The sequence below is a fragment of the Symphalangus syndactylus genome, chromosome 15, assembly GCF_028878055.3.
Source record: "Symphalangus syndactylus isolate Jambi chromosome 15, NHGRI_mSymSyn1-v2.1_pri, whole genome shotgun sequence".
NCBI classification, from domain to species: Eukaryota; Metazoa; Chordata; class Mammalia; order Primates; family Hylobatidae; genus Symphalangus; species Symphalangus syndactylus.
This window is the reverse complement of record NC_072437.2, coordinates 27,031,486-27,056,630: the sequence shown is the minus strand read 5'-3', so window position 1 is coordinate 27,056,630 and position 25,145 is coordinate 27,031,486. Positions and strand designations below refer to the sequence as shown.

The following is a 25,145-nucleotide window of genomic DNA, read 5'->3' as shown; positions in this document are numbered from 1 at the left end:
TTTCAGGCTCAGTGGAGAATCACGCCTTTGGAAAATAAATTACTGTGCCATGGTAGACCCAGAATGCTTGAAGACAAGACACCAAATGACCATGCATCTAGAACTGCCCATATGTACTAAGTTCACTTGGACCCACTGTTAAGGGCTGAAATGTGTCTCCCCCAAATTCTTACGTTGAAGTACTAACCCCTGGTACCTCAGAAAGTGACTATACTTGGAAATAAAGTTTTTAAAGAGGTATATTAAATGAGATCTTTAAAATACACTCTAATCCAGTATGACTGGTGTCCTTATAAGAAGAGAAAATTTAGACACAGAGTAAAGATCATGTGAGGACAGATGACGGCCACCTGCAAGCCAAGAGAAGCCTCGGAAGAAACCATCCCTGCCAACACCTTGATCCTGACCTTGGACTTCTAGCTTCCAGATCTGTGAGAAAATTAATTTATGCTGTAGAAGCTACCCAGTCTCTGATATTGTTATGGCAGTTCTAGCAGAGTAATGTGCCCACCCACTCAGAGTCAGGTGGAGCCAGCAGCAGTCCACTGGAAGATGGAAATGGCACATCTGGAATCGAGCATGAGCAGAATGCGAGAGCACAAGTAAGTTGTAAGAGCAGGTAGGCCAGACTCCCATGTCACCACCTTAGTTCTTTATACCTGTGGCTATATAGAGGGTCCCATACAACCAACTGAAAGGAGAAGAAAAGTTGATCTTAGTTTATAGATGGATTGGCCTGTTCTGTGGGTGCAAGCCAAAAATGGAGGGTGGTTGCCTGAAAACCATGCAGGGGTAGCCTTAAAAAGAATGTGGAAAGAGAAAACCTTTCCAAGAAAAAAGCTTCGAGTAGTATCCCTGCTCATGCACTATGTATAGTAGTGACCTGTGGTGAGAATATACATTTAGTCATAACCAGTAGCCTGGCTAGCTACTTTGGGGCTTAGAAGGAAAAAGTCTAGAGGAGCAGGAAACAAGGAAGTAAAGGTTGGAGAAGTGTAGATAGGCCTATCTATGGGAGAGGGTGGGGAGTGTGAAGATCTGTGTATTCCATGTTAACACTCACTAGAAAGCAACCACCATTGCAAGAGGCACTGAACCACCCAGTAGATAAAATGACTTGGTCAGTTAACTTTAGCCAGCTTTCATCATCAGCCACCCCAGAACTACCATGATGGGCACCTGAATGGAATAGGCCTCACTGTACAGATGGTCCCTACTCTTGGGACGCACAGCATGAATTCTCACTTACCACGGCCAATGTAGCTATTGTCACCTGTGAATATCCAACCTGCTAGCAATAGAGACAAATACTGAGCCCCCAATATGGCACTATTCTTCAAGGAAACCCACCAGCTACCTGGTGGGACATGAACTCCACTAGGCCCTTTCCACTGTGAAAGGACCTGTAGCTGATTCTCACAATAGACATTTTCTCCACATGGGTTGGGTTTGCCTTTCTGCCCGCACAGCCTGCCCAATTTTGCTTCCTCCTTCTTTTATCGTTATAGTCATTACTTTCTCTCAGCATCTGCTTCCTGTAAGACTCAACTGACACACTTGTCTTCCCTCTATTTCTCTCCAGAAAGGCGAAATTGGAGAAATTGAAGAGAAGAGGTATGGACTTGGGGATCCCTAAGCACAATGGGAGGCTGGTATTTAAGGGTATTTTTAAAGTGTAAGACTTTCTAATGAGGAATTATGATGCCTCCATACCAAAATCTGCATTCTTAATAGAGGGTCACCCAGTTTCTTTTCCCTTTCTCAACCCAATAGCCAATCAGTTACTTTTTCAAGTCATCTTAAAGTCTTTAGGGCAAAGAAGGATTAAAAATATATAATCAAATTTTTTTTATTTTTCTACAGCAAAATAAAAACATTATTTTAAAAAGCAATATTCTACATTAAATACATTAAGATACTGACAATTTTATAAATAAAATCATTTTAAACAGTAAACACATGATAAATTTCTGATACAAGGTTTTACATACGTTAATTGTGAAAATATAAAAACTTTACATCCTTAAAAAGCATTCAACGTAATCAATTTTACAAAATTATCAAAAGTTAAAAAGTGCTAGATATGCTTCTATTTTGTTCCATTATTAAGGCAATGATAGCATATCAGATCTTAAAAAAGAAATGGTGAATTAGGGCATAAGACTCATCCTATATTGCCTAAAAACAAACATTTCAGAGACTTTCTTAGGCACTGGGAAAGGCTGGGAAGCTGACTGAGTTCAAAACCAGTGAAGGCTGCCATCTGCCTAGCACCATTACCCCTCATGGTTGTCCAAACCAGGAGACTTCTTCCTGGCTACCCTTAGGGAGAGTCTTCTACACCTATTATTTCCTAGTTTCTAGGAGAAAGGGTTTCAGAAAGAATTTTGACATTTAAATTCTATGCCAGTACTGAAACTCTCCCAAAGATTGAGGCATTCTGCATTTGAATTTTATACAAAAAGTCATGAATCTAATTCCAAATGAAAAGAGAGCACTTCATTTGGTCACTTAATTTCATACCACTTGTCGAGGTAGGATAATTTTCTTCTTTGACAACTGTCTCGACTATATAAATGGTGATTATACCGGAAAGGGTTCTAATGCCTTTTCCGCATTCTTCCAGTTGTGAAAATTCTCTCTGTACCATTCAACTAATAGGAAAAAACAAAAGACAAAAAAAAAAAAAAAAAAAAGAAAAGAAAAGAAAGAAAAACTAAACATCAGTTAACCAACATTTACTGAGTTTCTGCTAGCTAAGTCTTGCCCATCAGCTAAGCAGCAGACAAGCGCTGCCTAATGATGTAAACAATTTGATTTTGAACTTAACAATGAAGTCAATCAGAAGACATTTAAATCAACCTAAAAAATTTATAATTAAAAATCACCCATTTTTTTCTTTTTAACTTCTAAAGTCATTCAATACTGAACTTGTTGGTATAAATATTTAAGATTCTGATTTTAAGGAATTTGGGGTACAGGAAATAAGTCATCTGCCCTGGTTTTAAGGTTATTTTATATAAAAAAGTATAATACAGTGTTTGGTCATATATGGTAACACTGCATCAGAGGCACAATGAGTTGATGTGAACTTCCTTGGCATTTTTTTTTTTTTTTAAGAGATGGGGTCTCGCTGTCACCCAGGCTAGAGTATAGTGGTGTGATCGTAGTTCACTATAGGCCCAAACTCCTGGGCTCGAGATCCTCCTACCTCACCCTCCTAAATAGCTAGGACTACAGGCATGTGCCACCATGCCCTGCTGATATTTTACTTTTTGTAGAGACAGGGTCTCACTATATTTCCCAGGCTGGTCTTGAACTCCTGGCCTCAAGTGATCCTCCCACTTTGGTCTCCAAAGTGCTGGGATTACAGATGTGAGCCACTATGCTCAGCACCTTCCTTCTATTAATATGTGAAATTATTTTATATTGCTATACTATCAGTAAAAGCTTTTTTAGTTTAAAGAAACCTGATAGTTTTAAACTATTTTTTGTTTTTTAATATTTGACTTAAGTATTTTGTATTTCAAGCTCTGAATCAAAACTTTTTTTTCTACATCTGGGTAAAGCTTTTCTCATGAATATATTTCTAAATAGAGCTTTAACATGTACACACAGACTTTATATGCACTTATTTTAACCGACTTTTCTGCACATACTAAACTTATTTCCTTTGTTGGTTTCAATATAAAAAGCCTCAAGACACAAAAAAGACTGCATCTATATTTCACCAACTCTAAGATGCCAGTGATGGATCATTATTTTATATACACATAAAAAAGAAAAAAGCTACAATAATAATTATAAGACACCAGTGATTATAAAAATACATACCTTTTAGGAGTATGAAGAAAGTGAAAAAATATGTACCTCAGAATAAATAATATAGGTATTTGATTAATGCTAACAAGATATGGGAAGATTGATCAGAAGTTGGTTTATAAAATTCAAGATGCTTAGGAAACACAGGACTGTTACTAGAAATATATGAAATTGTGGCAATTTGAAAAGTACAAATGATTCAACATAATATTCCATTGGTTTGTATAACGTTCTGGAAATAAGTTATTTTTCCTTTAAATTTTTCTGACTTGCCCCCAAATGATTAATTCAAAACATACTTGTTTTCTTTATTCCTTCTTTCCAAGGCACTTTAGGTCTCCATCCTAAGCCATGTATTTTTTCTGACTTCATTGGGTATCTCATGTCATTGGTAGGTCTTGGAAAACAAAACAGATTTAAAATAATATTGTAGATATATATTTACAAATTTAGATACTAGGAGTTATGTGTTTATGCATTTTTACCACAACCCAACTTTTCTCTTTACAAAAATTCCCAATAGGTTTTCTGCAGAAAGTTTGTAAAATCAAGTATATATTTTTAAAAAAAAAGTCACCCATAATGCCAGGTGCCTAACCCTCTCTGTGTCTTATCTTCTTGTTTCAGCCACAATCTAGATATAAGTGAAGTACCTGACACATAAAAAAAAACTCAATAAATGTTCAATGACTAAATAAACAAATACACAAAAACTTATTAGGACTCATATGCCAGGCTGTGGGGCAGGTATTTCATATACATTACAAATAAGTGTTAAAATGCTTTTACAGGCTGGGCGCGGTGGCTCATGCCTGTAATCCCAGCACTTTGGGAGGCCGAGGCGGGCGGATCATGAGGTCAGGAAATCGAGACCATCCTGGCTAACATGGTGAAACCCCGTCTCTACTAAACATACAAAAAATTAGCCGGGCGAGGTGGCAGGCGCCTGTAGTCCCAGCTACTCGGGAGGCTGAGGTAGGAGAATGGCGTGAACCCGGGAGGCAGAGCTTGCAGTGAGCCGAGATTGCACCACTGCACTCCAGCCTGGGCAACAGAGCGAGACTCTGCCTCAAAAAAAAAAAAAAAAATGCTTTTATAAGAAAGATGTTATTATCGGCCGGGCAAGGTGGCTCATGCCTGTAATCCCAGCACTTTCAGAGGCCGAGGAGGGCAGATCACGAGGTTAAGAGATCGAGACCATCCTGGCCAATGTGGTACAACCTCGTCTCTACTAAAAATACAAAAATTAGCTGGGCGTGGTGGCATGCGCCTGTAGTCCCAGCTACTCAGGAGGCTGAGGCAGGAGAACTGCTTGAACCTGGGAAGGCAGAGGTTGCAGTGAGCTGAGATTGTGCCACTGCACTCCAGCCTGGCAACAGAGCGAGACTCTGTCTCAAAAAAAAGAAAAAAAAAAGATGTTATTATCCCTATTTCACACCGGAGGTTTGAAACTTCAGACTTAGAAAGGGTCAATAATTTTTTAAGTCACATAGCTAGTAAGTAATAATGCTATACTTAATCTGTATGGTACTTACGATTATGAAAAAAATGTTTTACCAGAAAATTCAAAACAGATAAACTAGTTATTGGTCAAGTCCACGTATTTTATAATTTTAAAAGTACCTAAGATTTCACAACCTTTCCCCAATGTTTTAACTTGTTACTCACCTATCATTAACATAATCAACCCAATTTTCCATTTCAGACTCTGAATTGGTCTCTTTGATCTGTCAAAATGGAGAAAGCTTTGAGTCAGATTATAAAATGAGATCAGAGAATAACAATGGTATTTAATGGCTGATTAAAAAGAAAACAACTGCCTCATAGCAGGGAAGACAGCTAAAATGAACATAATTTTAGTAACACTTTCTATACTTTATAACCTAAATTCCAGATATACACATTGGATTTTGGTTATTATTCAGTCCCTCTTTCTATTAAACTAAGATTTACAATTGATGTCCCCTAATATATATGGACATTCATAACTACTAATGTAATTATTTTATATATCACTGTTACTTGTTTTAAGACACAATTTTATATTTCTGAAAATGACTTAGGTCTTACAATTAGGGAATGCACATTTAGTGAATTATTTTTTCCTGAAAAGCTGTTACTAAATAGGTGATACAACTTAAATTAAGACACATATGGTACACATAATCATTAATTTCATTTTCTACTTGCTTACTTTTAAATTAAGTAAGCTGTATGCTTCTGATTTTGACTAATGGTCACTGCCACTAACAATTTTGAAAATACCAACCTTTTAAAATAGATACATACCAGTTGTATTAGTTCTTTGGCAAGCTGGACAACTGACATTTCAAAATTGGTTCCGATGTTATAAATTTCACCTGGTTTCCCTTTTTTGAGGACAGTGAGAAATGCTTCTACAACATCAGTAGCATAAAGGAAGTTTCTTGTTTGAAGCCCTGACCCATGAATGCAACTAGAGAGATTAAATGAAGCGAAATCATTAAGTGTAAAAAGGTAAACTCTCCTAAAGCATTGACGGGGTACTACAACTCCAGAGAAGGTAATTCCCATGGGGATCCCTGAATCTTTTACTGAAAATAAAAATTCTCATAGCGTTTCTAAATTTTGTTCATATTTCTTAATCTCCAAACCTTCTTGAGGGTACTCAGCAGGAAAGCGGCAAACATATTAGTGACCCCTGTGAAATGTGTATTCAATTTTATGCCATAAGTTCATTTTAAAGAAATATCTACAGTTCTATGAATTAAATAAGTCCTTTGAGAAAGTAAAATTATATAAAAATAGATTTCAAATTTTAATGCTATAATTCAAAGTTCTATGATAGGTCATTAAGATTTGAAATTATCTCAACAATTATAAAAATAAGATACAGATCATTTTAAAAACTATTACACTGGAGAAATGATTCTTAAATTTAGTGGGACATTCAATTCTATGGCCTTTAAGACTTCATGGTATTCAAGAAAGTGTCACCAAATACTCTTAACATACCAGAAAAGCATATGGGTAAAAAGGTAATAATAACATACCATTTCCTGTTGTGCTGTAGCAAAGATATAAATTTTGGAATAACCTAAAAGAATATTTAAATATCATTTCAGACTGGAAATTTACTCATTAGTATGAATCTGAACTCATACCAAGATTAAAAGATTATTAAGAAATATGCATATGGACTGCTTCTAATTATTTTTATCAGTTTATTAAAAAACCTACTTTAGTATTTGCTATGTAAAAGAACTTTTAGTTTGCTATTTCATAAAGACAGGTTACTTGAAGATAAAATGATCTAAATAGGGGAAAAATGCAGAAAAAGTCTTCATCAGATAGTTGGTCTCATCATAAAACTCACCTTTGTGCTGACTTTATAAGGGCAGATATTTGTATCTTACTTATTGCTTTACACATAGCACCTATGCATTAAGTGCTTCAGGAATTTATAGATTCCAGTGCTCTTGGATTCAAAGAAAAATTAAGCAAAATAAATATTAATACCTGCAGGTCATGACATGGCCCTTTCCTTTGGGCAAACAGATCAATGCAACCAGCTGGGAAGCAAGAAAACCCAGTCTCCAAATTTAGGCAGAATGGCCGAAGTTATATAAAATCAGGCTTGATGATATAGAACCAACTGCATAGGCATTTTCAGCCTCTAAACTACATTTTTTTATTCATTACTTGTAGTACTTTCTGGAAGATATTCATGCCTACACAATAAAGATGAGTTGAGGCACAGTTAGCCAGCTGACACTAAGACAGTTAATGTATACAAGCTTCTTGCATCACTATCTAGCCAGCTTTTGACTTTCTGTATACCCTGACATACTGGTCTGACTGCAAACAGGGAGTCAACTGCAGCGTGACAGTAGAGGTAGAAGTATTCTATAGTGCTTTAGAGTCTTAAAAGTACAAGGTATTTTCACATATATCATTCTCATTGGATCCTTCAAAATCCCTGCTAAGTGGTGAAGCCAGCTGGTGAGTGTCAGCCAGCTTGAGACTTAAAACTCAAGTCTTCAAACTCTAAGTCTGAAGGAATCTGCAAGTGGTGTTATACAGCATATAAAATTATGTATAATTTACAACATATTATTTTAGACAAATAACTGAAAAGAGGTTATTTCAAATAATGAGAAGTTACAATCACTGAAAAACACCATGAATTAAGAAGTAAAATTTACCTTTTCTGGATATTGATGTGGTCCATAAACATTACTGCTTCTTGTGATAACAACTGGAAACTTAAAAGAATATTCAACATTAAGGCTTTTGAAAAGGTCTAATAATAATGATTATTTTAAAGATAAGCAGAATTTCAAAATATGGGCACCTTTGCCTAAATAATTCCACACACCTAAGGTCAAAGGGAAGAGATTTTTTTCTAACGTAAGGTTTCTAAAAAGGAGAGAATAGGATTCAGATAAAGGCAAAGGTTCCAAAAGAAAGAAAAGGAATATTCTTTTATTAGTACACGAAGATAAACACAGATGGCACAGGTTTATAAGTCTGACTGATAGCAAAACACTCTGAAGAACTTTCCAGTGGATTATTTTAAAGACCACCCCAAGGACTCTTTAAGTTAGCTCTCTTCATTGTACCAATCCCTACAAATAAAAAGAGCTACTATGAAAGTGAAAAGCACTGATGCCACCAGAACTCAAATGGTCAGAAAATCTTTAGGAATTCCAAGGCTTGCCTCTCTGACCCAGTCCCTAAAAACTCACAAAGAGCAGTGGGAAGCCAAATGCAGGAGATTCAAGGTGAGGATTCATATGGGGTAAGGCTCCCATACTGACACTGTCAGAGCCACCAGGGACAAGTCTACTTCCCATTCATGAGGAGCCATGAAAGCCAAATCATGCAGAGAGAAGCACATGGCAGAAAGGGGATCTGTCTTCCCTCTGTCTTCCTCCACTCATAGGACTCCAACCTCACTCTGACTATAGCTGTAACACTCTATCACTGAAATAGAAAAAAAATGTATATTCAAGTTATTCCTTTAATGATGAACTGAACACAAAGAGGTCAGTCCTAATTTGTCCACACAATAGAGGAAATTAGTTTTTAAAATTCCATAATATGTAAATTTTCTCAATCTATGCCTTCTACTTTAAGCATGCTGCTAAAAGCTGACTTGGGCTGGGCGTGGCTCACACCTGTAATCCTAGCACTCAGGGAGGCCAAGGTGGGCGGATCACTTAAGGTCAGGAGTTCGAGACCAGCCTGAGTGTCAGATCGAGACTGTCTCCGAAGAATAAATAGAAAACTTAAAAATCTTTAGAAAAAAAAGCCGACTTGGAGTTTTAACACTTAAGTCCAAAGGAAAATGTTTCAAGAGTTTCTGTAATCAGTTCTTACCTTATATCGTTCCCAGTAAGATTGTACAAAACATTCAGCAGCTGCTTTAGATGATGCATAAGGATTTGTAGGTTGTTTGGGTGAAGATTCATCAAATTCCTAATTTTAAAAATATATATTTAAAAAAGTGTTATGCATATTTTAAGTACAAAAATCAGAGCATACGTTAAAACTTGAAATGTCAATCACCAAATTTTTAAAGCCACTTCTTAAATCCTATGTGCCTGGTGTTTTCCCAAGGACATGTGGTAACTTCTTTAATGTGCACAACAATCCTATATAGCAGAGAGAGAGAACAGCAAGTGTAAGGGCCCTGAGATAGAGGCGTGTCCAAAGGAATTGCAGGAGGGCTGATAGGAGGCAAGAGACAGTGGGAGAGGAGGTCAGAAAGCTAGAGGAAGGCCAAAACCTTGAAGGCCACCGTAAAACAATGACTGATTTTGAGCAGAGTAATGCCACGTCTGACTTACATTTTAAAAATCACTCTGGCTACTGTGTCGGATCTGATGTAGGGTGGCAGGGTGCATGAAGAAAGAAGTTTACCTGATAAAAATTGCAGAGAATTGAAAAATGGTTACTTCTTGGAAGCAGAATTGAAAATTGAGAAGTGGTCAAGGTTTACATTTTCTCACTGTAAGTCTTTTCGGACTATTTGATTTTCACTATGTATGTGGTCTTGGTAAAATAAGTAAATTCATAAATAATAAAATAAACAAAATGAGGTCACTGCAGACACCAATTATAAAAATTATAGATTGGACAATGGAGTCTCCTTTGCCTAAAAAGTATAATATTTATGCATGATTTATTTAAAAAAATAGATTCTAAGGCTGGACAGAGTGGCTCACACCTATAATCCCAGCACTTTGGGAGGCCAAGGCAGGCAGATCACCTGGGGTCGGGAGTTCGAGACCAGCCTGACCAACATGGAGAAACCCCATCTCTATTAAAAATACAAAATTAGCCGGGCATGGTGGTACATGCCTGCAATCCCAGCTACTTGGGAGGCTGAGGCAGGAGAATTGCTTGAACCCAGGAGGTGGAGGTTGCAGCGAGCCAAGATTGCACCATTGCACTCCAGCCTGGGCAACAAGAGCAAAACTCCTGTCTCAAAAAAAAAAAAAAAATAGATTTTGGTTTTTACAAGAATTTTACACTGTCTCCTTGACATTCCAATATGTTTTCCTGACTGAAAGGGAAAGATGAGCAGGTAGTATGCTGCAGTCTAACTTAATGCTTTGGTCCATGGAATGACATTTACCATATTTGTAAGAGTGGGACAAAAAGGTGAGATCTGCAATTCTCTTGCAAAATTACAAATAAATCTGTACCTAAAGAGATTTCCGGGGCATGAAAAAATAAATGAATAAGTCTCTACCAAGACTAGGCTGTTGTTCCCCATTTGGGGAGGTATCACTTGATCTGAACAGAGGAGACAATGGAATAACATTCTATGACAGTTAACACTAAGTGTCAACTTGATCAGATTGAAGGATACAAAGTATTGATCCTAGGTGTGTCTGTGAGGGTGTTGTCAAGGGAGATTAACATTTGAGTTAGTGGGCTGGGAAAGGCAGAGCCACGCTCAATCTGAGTATGCACCATCTAATCAGCTGCCAGAGTGGCTAGAATATAAAGCAGGCAGAAAAACATGAATAGACTAGACTGGCCTAGCCTCCCAGCCTACATCTTTCTCCCATGCTGGATGCTTCCTGCCCTCGAACATCTGACTCCAAGTTCTTCAATTCTGGGACTCAGACTGGCTCTCCTTGCTCCTCAGCTGGCAGATGGCCTATTGTGGGACCTTGTGATTGTGTGGGTTAATACTTAATAAATTCCCCTTTATATATCTATCTATTCTATTAGTTGTGCCCCTCTAGAGAACCCTAATACACTCTGGAGAGTGCCACAAGTGTATATAATTTGAGGATGAAAAAAGCCCAGTGTAGGTTTAATAAAACTGCATCATGGTACATGGTTAAGTAGGTAAAATATACATTTTCTAAGCTCACCTTATCAAGACTGCCACCATATACTTCATCTGTGCTGACGTAAATAAACTTCTCCACTCTGGCTTCATGAGCAGCACTTACCAAAACGTGAGTGCCATAAACATTAACATAGGTAAACTCAAAGGCACGTACGAATGAAAGATCTAAAAATAAAAAGAGTGAAAAGATAAAACAAGTCTACCCAACGGATAAAACAAATGCCAAATGATGGACTCAGGTTTAAGGAGAGTACTATTCACTGCTCTTCATTTACCACAGGTGCAACAGTTATAATAATAACATACACAGGCAGTGATATTTATGATTTCTTTAAACCTAAATTACATAGTACATGTAAATTCTTAGAAGCCAGAAAACTATCAGTGTTAAATTTGCAGGAAAGTTTTTTATTCTATAAGGAAGAAAATTTAAAAATAATACATCAAAATTTAAAATGTTCTTAAATTTAAAAAAATTATGAATTACAGGGATGGGCTTAAGATCAATCTGTTACTGCTGAAAGCAATAAATGCTGAATGAGTTATTTAAAAATAAATTCACCTTAAAAGAACTAAACCTCTATAACCAGGAAACAGAAGGAACTTCCTTAATGATGAATCACAATCTAGAAGCAATAATGGAAGAGGCTGATAAATTTGACCATATAAAAATTTTGCATGGTTAAAAAACTAAAAACAAATTAAAAAGACAAAAATGACAAACTGGGAAAAACCATGTGAAATTACAGAGATAAAGGGTTAGTATCATCAATTTATAAAGAACTTTAAATAAATTAAGAACAATCCTACAGTAAAACAGGTAGGAGACATAAACAGTTTAGATGAAGAAATATAAATGGGTCCTTAAGATTATGATGATCAACCTCACTTACAGTAAGAAAAACCCAAATTAAAAACTCAGAGATACCACTTCTTACTTATCAGACTGGCAAAAATTCAAAAATTTGACAAATCACTTAGTTATTGAGGCTGTTAGGCAAAAGACACTTTGTATGCTGACAATGACAATGTAAAATGTTTACAATCCCTAAGGAAGGAAACTTGGAAATATCTAGTCAAATTACATAGGCATTACATAGCTAGTCAAATTACATAGCCCATAACTCTAACCCAGAGTTATGGGCTAAACTGTGGTCTCCCCATAATTCATCTTAAGGCCTAATCCCTTACCCTGGAACCTCAGAATGTGACTATATTTGGAGATACGGCTCTTAAGGAGGTGATTAAGTGAAAATCAGGTCTTTAAGATGGGTTCTAATCCAATCTACCTGGTGTCCTTAAAAGAAGAAATGTGGACTCATTGTGTGTTTTGGAATAAAGTAAATGAGTAATTAGCATGGTGCTGTTGAGAACCAAGGTGTTCAGGGTATGGAAAAGATGATATAAATGAAAGACTGATGAACTTAAACAAAAACTCTCAATCTGGACTGGACATTTCAGTATAAACCCATGTCATATTTAATCTTAAGTAAATAGGCAAATAATATTCCCCAGTTTTGTTAACTGAAAAAGCCTTGAAACAATGTCCAATCAGTTAATAAGCACTCCCAGTGCCCAGATTGTGGCCTCTAAACACCATTTCCCACCAAAAGGAACAATGGCTCCTGAGAGAAAGGGCTGATTCCAGATCTAGGGGGAAAAAACACTGAAGATAAAACTGAAACATCCTATCAAACCAGAAAGTTAGATGGCTGTCAAAGACTGCTAAGGTCATGTCAAAAAGAACTCAGGAAGCAACTAGAAGAGCCTCTCAATGGCTAATGGTGAGTCATTTTGAACATAAATAAGAAAAATAACTGTAAGTGACTAAAACAAAAAAATCAAATGTGTTAAAATCTACAAATTCATAGCGATACTAAAAAAAAGAAAAAAGAAAAAGGAGGATGCTTGGAAACCAGCTCATTATAGTGAAATCTACTAAATAAATAAAAATAATCAGGCATTTAATCTGGCTTTTCTATAACAATTAAATCTCAAGGTAACCAAATAATTGATAAGGAAAACTTTTTTTCTCTCTCTCTCTGTTGCCCAGGCTGGAGTGTAGTGGCGCAATCTCAGTTCACTGCAACCTCTGCCTCTCCGGTTCAAGCAATTCTTGTGCCTCAGCCTCCCAAGTAGCTGGGGTTACAGGTGCCCACTACCACGCCCAGCTAACTTTTTTGTATTTAGAGATGGGGTTTCACCATGTTGGCAAGGCTGGTCTTGAACTCCTGACCTCAGGTGATCCACCCACCTCAGCCTCCCAAAGTGCTGGGATTACAGGCATGAGCCACCGCGCCTGGCCGGAAAACATTTTTTTATGTAGATATTCCAGGTATAAATGAAGAATGACATAAAAGGATATCGTTTTGTAAAACCGTAATATAATGACTACTGACTATATAAAATAGTAATAATGTCATCTAGTGGGAATAAAAAAACAAAATAAAATAAGATCGATTTAAAATTCCAGGCAGGACATGGTGGCTAATGCCTGTAATTCCAGCACTTTGGGAGGCCCAGGTGGGTGGATCACCTGAGGTCAGGAGGTTGAGACTAGACTGGCCAACATGGCAAAACCCCATCTCTACTCAAAATACAAAAAATAAACTGGGCGTGGTGGCACACGCCCGTGATCCCAGCTACTTGGTAGGCTGAGGCACGAGAACTGCTTGAACCTGGGAGGCAGAGGTTGCAGTGAGCCGAGATCATAACACTGCACTCTGGCCTGGGTGACAGAACAAGACTCTGTCTCAAAAAAAAAAAAAAAAAAAAAAATCCAGATAAAAACCGAGTTAAAAATAGCTAAAAATGGAGTTGGAAATTAAATGGGAAGAGGGCAAAGGTTTTGATGAACTTTACACTTTGATAAGCTAATTACACATCTGTAATTTGTAGGGTAACCACTCCAAGAGTACAAACAGAACATATACTGTCCAAACTAGTAGAGGGAGAAAAAGAGAATAAGAAAAATTCCTCAGTCAGTCCTTAAAAAAAGCAAGCAAGAATTTTTTTTAAATAAACAATTTTTTACAAAGGAAGAATTCTTTATTTTAAAAAAAGTAAGCAGCAACCAAGGAAACAGAACAGGTGAGAAAAGAAAGCATACAATAAGATGGTAGAAATAAATCCAAATATAGCAACAAACTAAACACTGAGGGTAAATATCAAGGAGGGTCAGAATGGGTTTAAAAAAATCAAAATCCAAATACATGTTGTTTACAAGACATGCAGCTAACCCATAAAACTAGAGAAAGTTTGGAAATAAAAAGATGGAAAAAGTATCATGAAAATGCTAACCAAAAAGGAAGTAACACAGCTATATTAATGTCAAACAAAATAGATTTTAAAGCAGTACACATCACCAGGGAAAAAAAGATCACTTCATAAGGATAAAAGGTTCAATTCACCAGAAATATACAAGAGATTTAAAGAACATCATTAACCAACTTAACCTAATGGATGTGTAAAGAACAACGAACCCAATGTTTGCAAGTTAACATTCTTTTCAATACACATACAATTTACAGAAAGTGACCATATACTGAGCCAAAAAGTAAGTTGTAGCATAAAGGACTACAATCAAAGAGTATGTTATCTAATCACATACAATTAAGCTAGAATTCAATAAGAACAAGAAAACCCATACATGTTTGGCAATTAAGACATACATGTCTAAGTAACCCATGGATGAAAGAAGAAATCAAATTATTTTTATTTTTTAGAGACAAGGTCTCATTCTATTGCCCAGGCTGGAGTGCAAGGGCGTGATCTCAGCTCACTGCAACCTCCACCTCTTGGGCTCAAGTGATCCTCTCACCTCAGCCTCCCAAGTAGCTGGGACTACAGGCACATGCCATCATGCCTGGCTTTATCTTTTATTATTATTTTTTGTAGAGACAGGGTCTCACCATGTTGCCCAGGCTGGTCTGGAACTCCTGGGCTCAAGTGATTCGCCTGCCTTGGCCTCTCAAAGTGCTAGGATTATAGGTGTTAGCCACTGCACCCAGCAAGAAATCAAACTCTTAAAAGATAATGAAAAAATACATATGAAAACCTGTGGGATTCAGATAAAGCAGTATTTAGAAGTAAATTTATTGTCTAAAATGTATACATTAGAGAAAAGGTGAAAATTAATAAGCTAAATATATCACAAAGATTAGAAAAAAGAACAGAAAGTAAGCCTAAACAAAGTAGAAATAATGAAATAATAAAGGTAAGACCAGAAATTCATTATATAGAAAACAAACACGCATAAGAAAAGATCAACAATGTCAAAGATTGTTTTTTTGGAACAACAATGTCAAATGTAAAATGTTGTTTTTGGAACAACAGGGTGGGAGGTTTGCTTTGCTGGTATAAAGAATTATTATAAAGCTACAGTAATTAAGATGGTGTGATAATAGTATAAGCACAGACAAAGACCGACAGAATTGAATGGAGCCGAGAAACAGAAGCATACATATATCAACATTTGACCATGACAACAGTGACAACGAGGAAAAGTCAAGTCTTTTCAATAAATGGTTTTGAGTCAAATTGATATGGATATGGGGAAGAAATCTAAATGTAAAAGGAAAAACAATAACTTTTAAGAAAAGAATTATAAGACAACATGTCCATGACCTTGGAGGTGGGAAACAAGTTCTTAATCAAGACAGAGCAGGGCGCGGTGGCTCACGCCTGTAATCCCAGCAGTTTGGGAGGCTGAGGCGGGCGGATCACGAGGTCAGGAGATCGAGACCATCCTGGCCAACACGGTGAAACCCCGTCTCTACTAAAAATACAAAAAATTAGCCGGGTGTGGTGGCGGGAGCCTATAGTCCCAGCTACTCGGGAGGCTGAGGCAGAAGAATGGCATGAACCCGGGAGGCGGAGCTTGCAGTGAGCTGAGATTGCGCCACTGCACTCCAGCCTGGGTGACAGAGCAAGACTCCGTCTCAAAAAAAAAAAAAAAAAAAAGACAGAAAGAGCACTAACCCTAAAGAAAAAGGTAAAGATAAATTAACCCACACTGAAATTAAGAACTTTCACTAATAATAAGACAGCATTAAAAATGGGAAAAGGCCAGGCGTGGTGGCTCACACCTGTAATCCCAGCACTCTGGGAGGCTGAGGCGGGTGGATCACCTGAGTAGGGTGGCTCATCTGAGGTTGGGAGTTCAAGACCAGCCTGGCCAACATGGTGAAACCCCATCTCTATCAAAAATACAAAATTAGCTGGGCGTGGTGGCACATGCCTGTAATCCTAGCTACTCGGGAGGCTGAGGCAGGAGAATCGCTTGAATCCAGGAGGTGGAGGTTGCAGTGAGCTGCGATCGTGCCATTGCACTCCAGTCTGGGCAATCAGCGAGACTCTGTCTCAAAAACAAAACAAAACAAAACAAAACAAAAAAAAGAATGGAAAAAGGCAAAGCAGACTGAAAAAAAGGTAGCTGCAAAAGGCTTGGACCCAAAATATATAAAGGACTTATAAAAATCTATAAGGAAAAAACTGATAACCTAATAGGAAATGGCCACAAAACTTAAATAGAAATTTTCCAAGAGGATATACTAAGAAAGAGAGGGAGAATAGTCCAATAAACAAATGGAAAGGTTTTTAACTTCATCAGGGAAAAAAACCACAAAATTGGCACAGCAAGTGTTGGCAAGCATCTCATAAATTGCTGGTAGAAGTGCACAACTGCTTTTATCATTAACCAAGTAGAAGCACTTGCTTTAACAGACATGAAATCATTGTATTCGTCAATATAGTGCGTAATCAGACAGGCAGAGACAAATAAATGAAGAGAGACAGAGATATAAAAATAAACTTGATATGACAGGGTAGAAACTGGTGAACTTTTCAATAAATGGTACAGGAACAATTGGTATTCACATGGAAAAACATGAAATTGGGGTTATATAAGAATTAATTTCAGATGGATTACAAATCTAAACATAAAAGACAAAATTATAAAGCTTTGAAAATATAGAAAAATACATCTTCATGACCTTGGGGTAGGAGAGAATTTAAGAACTGAAAAAGCATTAAGCATAAAGGAAAACACATACATTGAAAACATCTGTTCATCAAAACACACTGTCAAAAAAGTGAGAAGATAGGCCATACAGAGAAGGCATCTGTAACATACGTAATGATAAAGAACTAGTGTCCTGAATATATAAAAACTCTACTTGCCATTTTTTCTCATTGAAACTTTTTCAATGAGAAAAAGGTAAACAATCCCATTTTAAATGGACAAAAGATTTCTTTTCTTTTTTTTTTTTTTTTTTTTGAGATGGAGTCTCACTCTGTCGCCCAGGCTGGAGTGCAGTGGCGCGATCTCAGCTCACTGCCAAGCTCTGTCTCCCGGGTTCACGCCATTCTCCTGCCTCAGCCTCCCAAGTAGCTGGGACTACAGGCGCCTGTCACCACGTCTGGCTAATTTTTTCTATTTTTAGTGGAGATGGGGTTTCACCGTGTTAGCCAGGATGGTCTCGATCTCCTGACCTCGTGATCCACCCGCCTCAGCCTCCCAAAGTGCTGGGATTACAGGCGTGAGCCACCGCAACCGGCCACAATGGACAAAAGATTTCAATGGCATTTCACAAAGGAGAAGTCCAAATTACAAAAAATCACACGAAAAGTACTTAATCTTATTAGTAATCAGGTAAAATACAAATGAGAAACATGAGACACCACTACACAGCACTGAAATTGGCAAAAATGGAAAGACTGACAAAACTAAGCTTTGGTGTTATCTGGAGCAACAGGAAGTCACACACTTCTGGAGGAGTGGAAGTTGGTATGATTTGGAATATGTTTTGACATTATCTCAACATGAAGTATGCAGATCTTATGATCTGTTATACAGCCAAATGTAATATATACTTATGTATCATGATACATGTTCAAGGTAGTAGTGTTCAAAATTGCTCCAAAGTGTAAAGAACCCAAATGACCATCAAGAATCAAGTATATTAAGTAAACTACAGTGTATGTGTATATATGTATTTTTAGACTGGAATATTATGACACTGAAAACAAACAAACTATATCTATATCCAACTCCATGGATTAATCTACATGGATTCTGAAAAAACAAAAAAAACTCTACATATCATTATATATATATATATAAAATATATATTTAACATAAAGTATATATATTTATATATATAATATTAAATATACATATATTTTAAAACAGCCTAAACTAGGCTGTATTGTTTAGGGATAAATATATAGACAACAAAAGTGTAGAGAAAAGCAAAAGAAATTATAACTTTAAATCTGGAAATAGGCAGCAGTAGTATTTACTACTGAAGAGGATTCAGCAACATTCTGTCTTTTGCTCAGGTGATAGATACATGGGTACTCCATTATCATTATTTAACTGTATTTCTAAATGCTTTCAAATATGTTATATTTCATAATAAAACTGTCAAATTATTAGAAAATATCTAAAATTCACAAAATGATATAAATAATGTCCATCTGCATACCCACAACAAAATTTAAGAAAAACAACATAAAAAAATACAGTTGACGGCCCATCTCCCCATTGCTCCCCTTCACGATCCTGAATTGGTTAAACTCAAGTTTTCAGACAGCATTCAAGGTTATATTTCACTAATATAGCCTCACAATGCAAATAAAATTATCTAAAAAGTGCTGAGTTTATGGATGACACAGTCACCGTGGGCTTGTTTTTCTAGTACAGTATGATATATATCCTCTTTCAAATATAAGTATTGTTAAGTATTGGGGGGGCAAGGGCAGGGAGAGACTGCCAATCATAACTGTAACATAAAACAATGCTTACCTACATGTGTTTGTGCGGCAAAATGTAGTACTATATCTATTTTCTCTGTTTCAAAAAGCAGTTTCACAAAGTGAGAATCACATATGTCACCCTATATGAAAAAGCAAACATGAAAGGGCTAAGTTTCATAGAGCACTCTCATTCATAACCATTTTTACTATGACATCCCTCTACCTCCCACCTCCCTGTTTAACAGAGAATGTCTTGAAAATTCAACTAAGTGCTCAAACAAGGATACCAATGATGTATTTCTCCAGCATCTTAGGACATTAGATATTCAATTCAAACTATTTTTCCAAATAATATTTTAATGAGCACCAACAACTACTAAGTACCATGCTAGTGTTGTCCACAACATTTTTGCCAACCCAAGGCCACTATATTAATACAAAACTTTTTTAGCATTTTTTAAAAAACCTTTCAGATAACCATTATTAAAATATATCTTAGGCTGGGTGTGGTGGCTCACGCCTGTAATCCCAGCACTTTGGGAAGTTGAGGCAGGCAGATCACTTGAGCTCCAGAGTTTGAGACCAGCCTGGCCAACACGGTGAAACTCCATCTCTACTAAAAATATGAAAATTAGCTGGGCATGGTAGCAGGCGCCTGTAATCCCAGCTAGTCGGGAGGCCGAAACAGGAGAATTGCTTGAACTGGGGAAGCGGGAGTCACAGTGAACTGAGATCATGCCACTATACTCCAGCCTGGGCGACAGAGCAGACTCTGTCTCGAAAAAATATACTGTAACAACTGGAATGATATTTTGAAAACACATTTTATCACAATTAAGCAAAATTATGGTACTTCTAATGTTTATATGTACATTTAATTCTTCTAAAAATATGTATTCTCGACAATTCGTCAGTAACTGAACAAAACACTTTCATACAGAATAGAATTATGAAATGGTTGTTAGTATATTCTTTAAGTTTTGTAGTTAAAAAGAGAGTTTATAGAATAACTTTAAAAAAACCATATGAGTTAAATAGTTTCATTTGACAATAACATTTCCCTTTGCAAATTAATGAACTGGTCCTGTGGCTTATACTTTGGACTTGTCTAAAAGTGAGACTTCCAGAGTCAATCAACCTTCATAGGGAAAGACTAGGGAGGAACTAAAATACAAACCATGTGAATTCATCAGCTACTGGTAGATCTGCGAAGGTACCAAAAATCAAATGTAGCTTTGTATGTGTTGTCAATCGAAAGTAGTATCCTCTACAGCACATGGTACTTTTGGAAATTAATTACCTGATCTTTTAAAAGGTCTTTAATTAGTGTTCCTTTCAAGCCCATATTACACAAGTTTGTAAAGTACAAAGATACTATAATCTCTGCATGACTAAAGAGGCATGGTACAGTTACAAGAAAATGTTCATACCTGTATAAATTTGTAGTTCTGTTTGTTAGAAATGGTTTCAAGATTCTTCAAGCTTGCACAGTAATCCAGCTTGAAAGAAAAGAGCACAGAAGGGGCAACACAAAAAGTGACATTAGCTTTTCCAATCAAATACCAATTTATTTTAAAGACTACAGATGTTACTGGTTACAATACAAGAACATGTCCTCTTAAAGAGTTTTTGCTCCTTGTTTTTACACTATTTTTTTTTTTTGAGACGGAGTCTTGCTCTGTTGCCCAGGCTGTAGTGCAGTGGCACAATCTCTGCTCAGCACAAGCTCCGCCTCCCAGGTTCACGCCATTCTCCTGCCTCAGCCTCCCAAGTACCTGGGACTACGGGCACCCGCCACCATGGACCAGCTAATTTTTTGTATTTTGTAGTAGAGGCAGGGTTTCACCATGTTAGCCAGGATGGTTTTGATCTCCTGTCCTTGTGATCCGCCTGCCTTGGCCTCCCAAAGTGCTGGGATTACAAGTGTGAGCCACCGCGCCCAGCCTGTTTTTACACATTTTAAGTTTCTGACATCTTAAAAGTAAAAAACAAGTAATTGTTACCTTTTCAAAGTACCAAAAAAAACAAAACAAAACAAAAACCTTTTCATAAGTCTCTACTTCAAAAATGTTCCTAGCTGGGGGTAGTGGCTCATGCCTGTAATCCCAGCACTTTGGGAGACTGAGGTGGGCGGATCACAAGGTGAAGAGATTGAGACCATCCTGGCCAACATGGTGAAACCCCATCTCAACTAAAAATACAAAATTTAGCTGGGCTTGGTGGCATATGCCTGTAATACCAGCTACTCAGGAGGCTGAGGCAGGAGAATCGCTTGAACCCAGGAGATGGAGGTTGCAGTGAGCTGAGATCATGCCACTGCACTCCAGCCTGGCGACAGAGCGAGAGTCCATCTCAAAGAAAAAAAAAAAATGTTCCTGCCAAAATTTGCCTGTAGCCACTGGTGCTAGAAAAGTTTACCATTTCTTACAGAAAAGGAATTAGTGATTGAAAATAATTACACCTGTGTTATACATATTATAATTCGTTATACCTATTCCTCCAACTGTCGGTATATTGGTGATATAGAAAAAAATTCCTGTCCATAATAGCAAGTCAGGCAAAGCTTCATAAGAGTTAAGGGTTATTCTTATGATGGATGTCCCAATTACCCTGATTTGATCATTACACATTGTATACATGTATCAAAACATCACCATATGCCCCATAACAAGTACAACTAAGATGTCAATTAAAAAATAGAAAAAAATCCAATTAAGGCTTATAATCACCAAATTGCCTTATAAATTTTTCTTATAGTCTTTTTGAATGAAAATCCAAAAAGTCCATTTGCAAAGTAGCAACTGAAAAAACAAAACAAAAACTTTATTTTGTGGACCACCATAAGAAATGCAAGTTTCAAAAACTTTTATATAAGATTAAATACAACATAAGCACATTACTATACAGAGCCTCTGAATTGCTAAAATGACTAAATAATTAAAATATCAGCATGACAAGATTCTAGTACTTTTAAAAAACATAAATTGAAATGTAATTTCAGTGCATGAGCTCATTTTTATAAAACTCACCTTGTCTAGATTTATGATCATATAGTTTGGATAATCTTCCACTAAAGAGACAATCATATGTGATGCACTATTGAAAAAAAGTGTATCTTGTTAGTGAAAAACTTTAACTTCCCTAAATTCTTGAATATTTTCCTAAGGTGTTGAGTACTAGGAAAATACTCAAAGATAACTTTCATTTTTTCTAAGATAACAGAAAACAATATAACTACACTAAATATACACACATGCAAACTTTTTACCAAACTTCTCAACAGTACCTATAAACAAAAGTTTTACATTCCATTTAGAGTATGCAGAAGAGAGAATGTACTGGTTCTGGGTATAGGGGAAAAGTCAGTTTAACCAAATGATGCCATCCATACAGGCACAAGTGTGGAGTAAAGTGGAACGATAAATGGGAGCTAGTCAGCACAACTGTACATGCCTATAGCATGCCTTTTCAGGAACTGCAGATATAAGTATGTAAAAATTAAATTACTATGAGCATAGACAGTTGTCTATATTTAATAGTAACTTCTGCAACTGCTATTTCTTGGTATAAGATTTTGGTAATGTTAAACCAGAATCCTCAGGAGGCTTCTAGACTGAACCCAGGATTCCCAGGCTAATAACAGCTGAAACCATCCTGAGTTGGATATCCACAGTGGGTCCTGGGCTTCAGAGGACCCCAAAGGGGAATCACAGGCATATCTCAGTGAAATGATCTACCAGATTTACCATATATACTTAAAATATTGGGCTCCCAGGAAAGAGGAGCCCTTGACCAAATTATGAACTTGGAGTTTGTATTCGGCATTCCTTTTACAGCACTTTCTAAGTCGCACCCTTCCTGGACCCGCACTCTCACACAAGTATCACCCTTTCACGCCCATAGTCCTCTTTCTCATTAAGTGAAACATGCCAGCCTGATGCTCTCCCCCAAATGACTAGTCGGATTAGAAGGGGTGATTTAATGTGCAAATGGCCGTAAACAGGAATCCTCACATTCCCACTTCTTCCACTAGCCACTGAGTTCCTTGAGGGGAGGACGGGAGAGTTTCCTGTTTATTACTCTCGCATTCAGCCATTCCACAATTACTAAAGACTTATATAGAATGGGCCAGGCATTCTTCCAGGTGCTGAGTGAACAGTAGTCTCTGTTCTTATGGAGTTGCATTTTAGAGTGGGGATACAAACAATAAACAAGCAGACACAAATCCGCAATATAATTTCAGGTAGAGGTAAGTGTGCTAGTTGGGAGAAGGGCTATTTTAGATATGGTGGTCAGGTAAGAACTCTCTGAGATGATATCTGAATAAAAACCAGAAATTGAGTGGTGCAAACAGCCTAAGGAAAGGGGAAGCAAGTGCGAAGGCCTCAAGACAGAAGTGTGTGTCTTGGCGTGTTCCAAGAACTAAGAGTTCGGAAGCATGGCAGGTACAGAAAAGCAGATCAGGTTGCAAAAGTAGGGCTTGGGCACTTGAGTTTTCTAGATATGGTAGAGTTTGGGCTTTACTCTTAAGTGTGGCAGGAACCACTGAAGTAAAATTCTGCTCCTAACATGATCTGATTGACTTAAGAAACACTGACTTGTATGTGAGCAACAGGCTTTAAAGGAACATGAGTGGACGCAGTTATGGCCAACCAAGAGGCTACAGCAGCAGTCTAGGCAAAAGATGACGGTAAACATGGGATAGGGTGGAAACGGGAAAGTGGTGAGAAGTGGTGGCCATAAGGATACACTTTGGAAGTAGAGAGGACTTGCTGATCGAACGTGGGTCTGAGGAAGAAAAGGGTGTCAACAGTGGATTTGTAAAAGTTTGCTGATTACATGGATGTCCTATTATAGTCCTCAAATCGTTTTGGGGGTGCCTATACGTCCAGGGCCCATCGTGGAGTGCGGGTGCTCTAGGCTGCGGGTGGGAAGCAGTCGGTGAGCAGCTTAGGGTATCTTGCACGCACTCAAGGAGTGACGTGGTGAGCACCTCCGGCCACAGAAGGGCGGAGAGTAACACAGCTTTGGAAGAGGCGTTTTAAAGAAGTCACAGTTTCAAAGGAACCACTTCTTTGCAGGCCAGGGAGAGAAAAGCTGGTCCAGGTCGTGCATTAGGACCCTCCCCATATCAGAATAAGGACCCTTCAAAGCTGGACCCAAATTGCCTAGGGCAAGCAGAGCTGTGGGAAAAGGTAGGGGTTTCTGGGGAGCCACTGCTTGGCTAGCGGCGCCATTACCTACATGAAACCAGCACCGCCGGTCACCAGCACCCGCTTCGCAAAGCTGCCGGGAGGACCCCACGGTTCCTCCCAACCCGCCGCCGACATCTCCCAGCTCAGCAATGCCTAGTACCGTAAAGTGTATGGTCTGAAAAGCGTAGGGAAGTTCCGCCGCGACCTTTTGCGACGCGCCTCGCTCGCGGGACACGTTAGCAGAGTAGCCAGCGGAGCTTCCGGAGACTGCTCTGTGGCCAGTTTCTGCCCGCCCACTAGCGGGCTGGGCGGGGCCGCGCTCACTACGCGCAGGCGCTGCTCCTTTCCTCCCTTGCCTGGTCCGCCACGTGCAATTGGGGTCGCCCGGATGGTAGGGGGTATGGAACGTTTTTCCCGGAAATGCCACCACTATGGATCAGATTTATGAATGAGTACCTTCTTTCATTCTTGTACTACAGCCATCTCTAGAGGTTACCTATCAGTTGAGCTGAGAACAGGGAGTTGTTGCAGATGGAGATGGGAGGTTGCAATTTAAAAATGATTTTTTTTAGTGGGGCAGGGACAGGGTCTCTCTCTGTTACCCAGGCTGGAGTGCAGTGGTGCGATCACGGCTCACTGCGGCATCGACCAAGTGGGCTCAAGCAATCCTCCCACCTCAGCCACCTGAGTAGCTAGGAATACAGTCGTGCGCCACCATGCCCGCCTAATTTTTGGTAGAGATGGGTTTCGCCCTGTTGCCCAGGCTGGTCTTGAACTCCTGGGATCTAGCCAACCTCCCTCTTCAGCCTCCCAAGGTCCTGGGATTACAGGCGTGAGCCACCGTGCCTGGCCTGCAAAATGATCTTTTGCTGTTGTTAATATTATTTCAGGCCGGGCGCCGTGGCTTACGCCTGTAATCCCAGCACTTTGGGAGGCCGAGGTGGGCAGATCACCTGAGGTCAGGAGTTCGAGACCAGCTTGGCCAACATGGTGAAACCCTGTCTCTACTAAAAATACAA

At 38.2% G+C, this 25,145-nt stretch overlaps 1 protein-coding gene across 2 annotated transcripts; it reads right to left on the bottom strand.

The window, feature by feature from the left end:
• Positions 1 to 1,833: 1,833 nt before the first annotated feature.
• On the bottom strand, positions 1,834 to 24,444 carry TGDS (TDP-glucose 4,6-dehydratase). 2 transcript variants are annotated; one of them, XM_055244483.2, is made up of 12 exons: positions 24,176 to 24,444; positions 21,961 to 22,027; positions 20,362 to 20,430; positions 18,981 to 19,071; positions 11,196 to 11,338; positions 9,184 to 9,282; positions 8,007 to 8,066; positions 6,855 to 6,898; positions 6,112 to 6,277; positions 5,491 to 5,549; positions 4,122 to 4,219; positions 1,834 to 2,654 (listed from the first exon to the last, which is right to left on the bottom strand). In XM_055244483.2, exons 1-12 carry the CDS (start codon positions 24,259 to 24,261, stop codon positions 2,584 to 2,586), a joined length of 1,053 nt encoding a protein of 350 aa, XP_055100458.1. In that variant the 5' UTR covers positions 24,262 to 24,444; the 3' UTR covers positions 1,834 to 2,583. The 2 variants fall into 2 exon arrangements, with proteins under 2 accessions (XP_055100458.1, XP_063475068.1); XM_063618998.1 differs by having other exon boundaries at positions 24,172 to 24,268.
• Positions 24,445 to 25,145: the final 701 nt, after the last annotated feature.

Bases quoted from the DNA above. Each gene is read 5' to 3' on its own strand.
- TGDS (XM_055244483.2), bottom strand. From the start codon at position 24,261: ATGTCGGCGGCGGGTTGGGAGGAACCGTGGGGTCCTCCCGGCAGCTTT. The intron at 19,072-20,361 runs GTATGAACATTT...TTTTTCATATAG, and splicing joins AGAACTACAAATTTATACAG to GGTGACATATGTGATTCTCA. The intron at 5,550-6,111 runs GTATGTATCTAT...CCATTTTGACAG, and splicing joins CCAAAGAACTAATACAACTG to ATCAAAGAGACCAATTCAGA.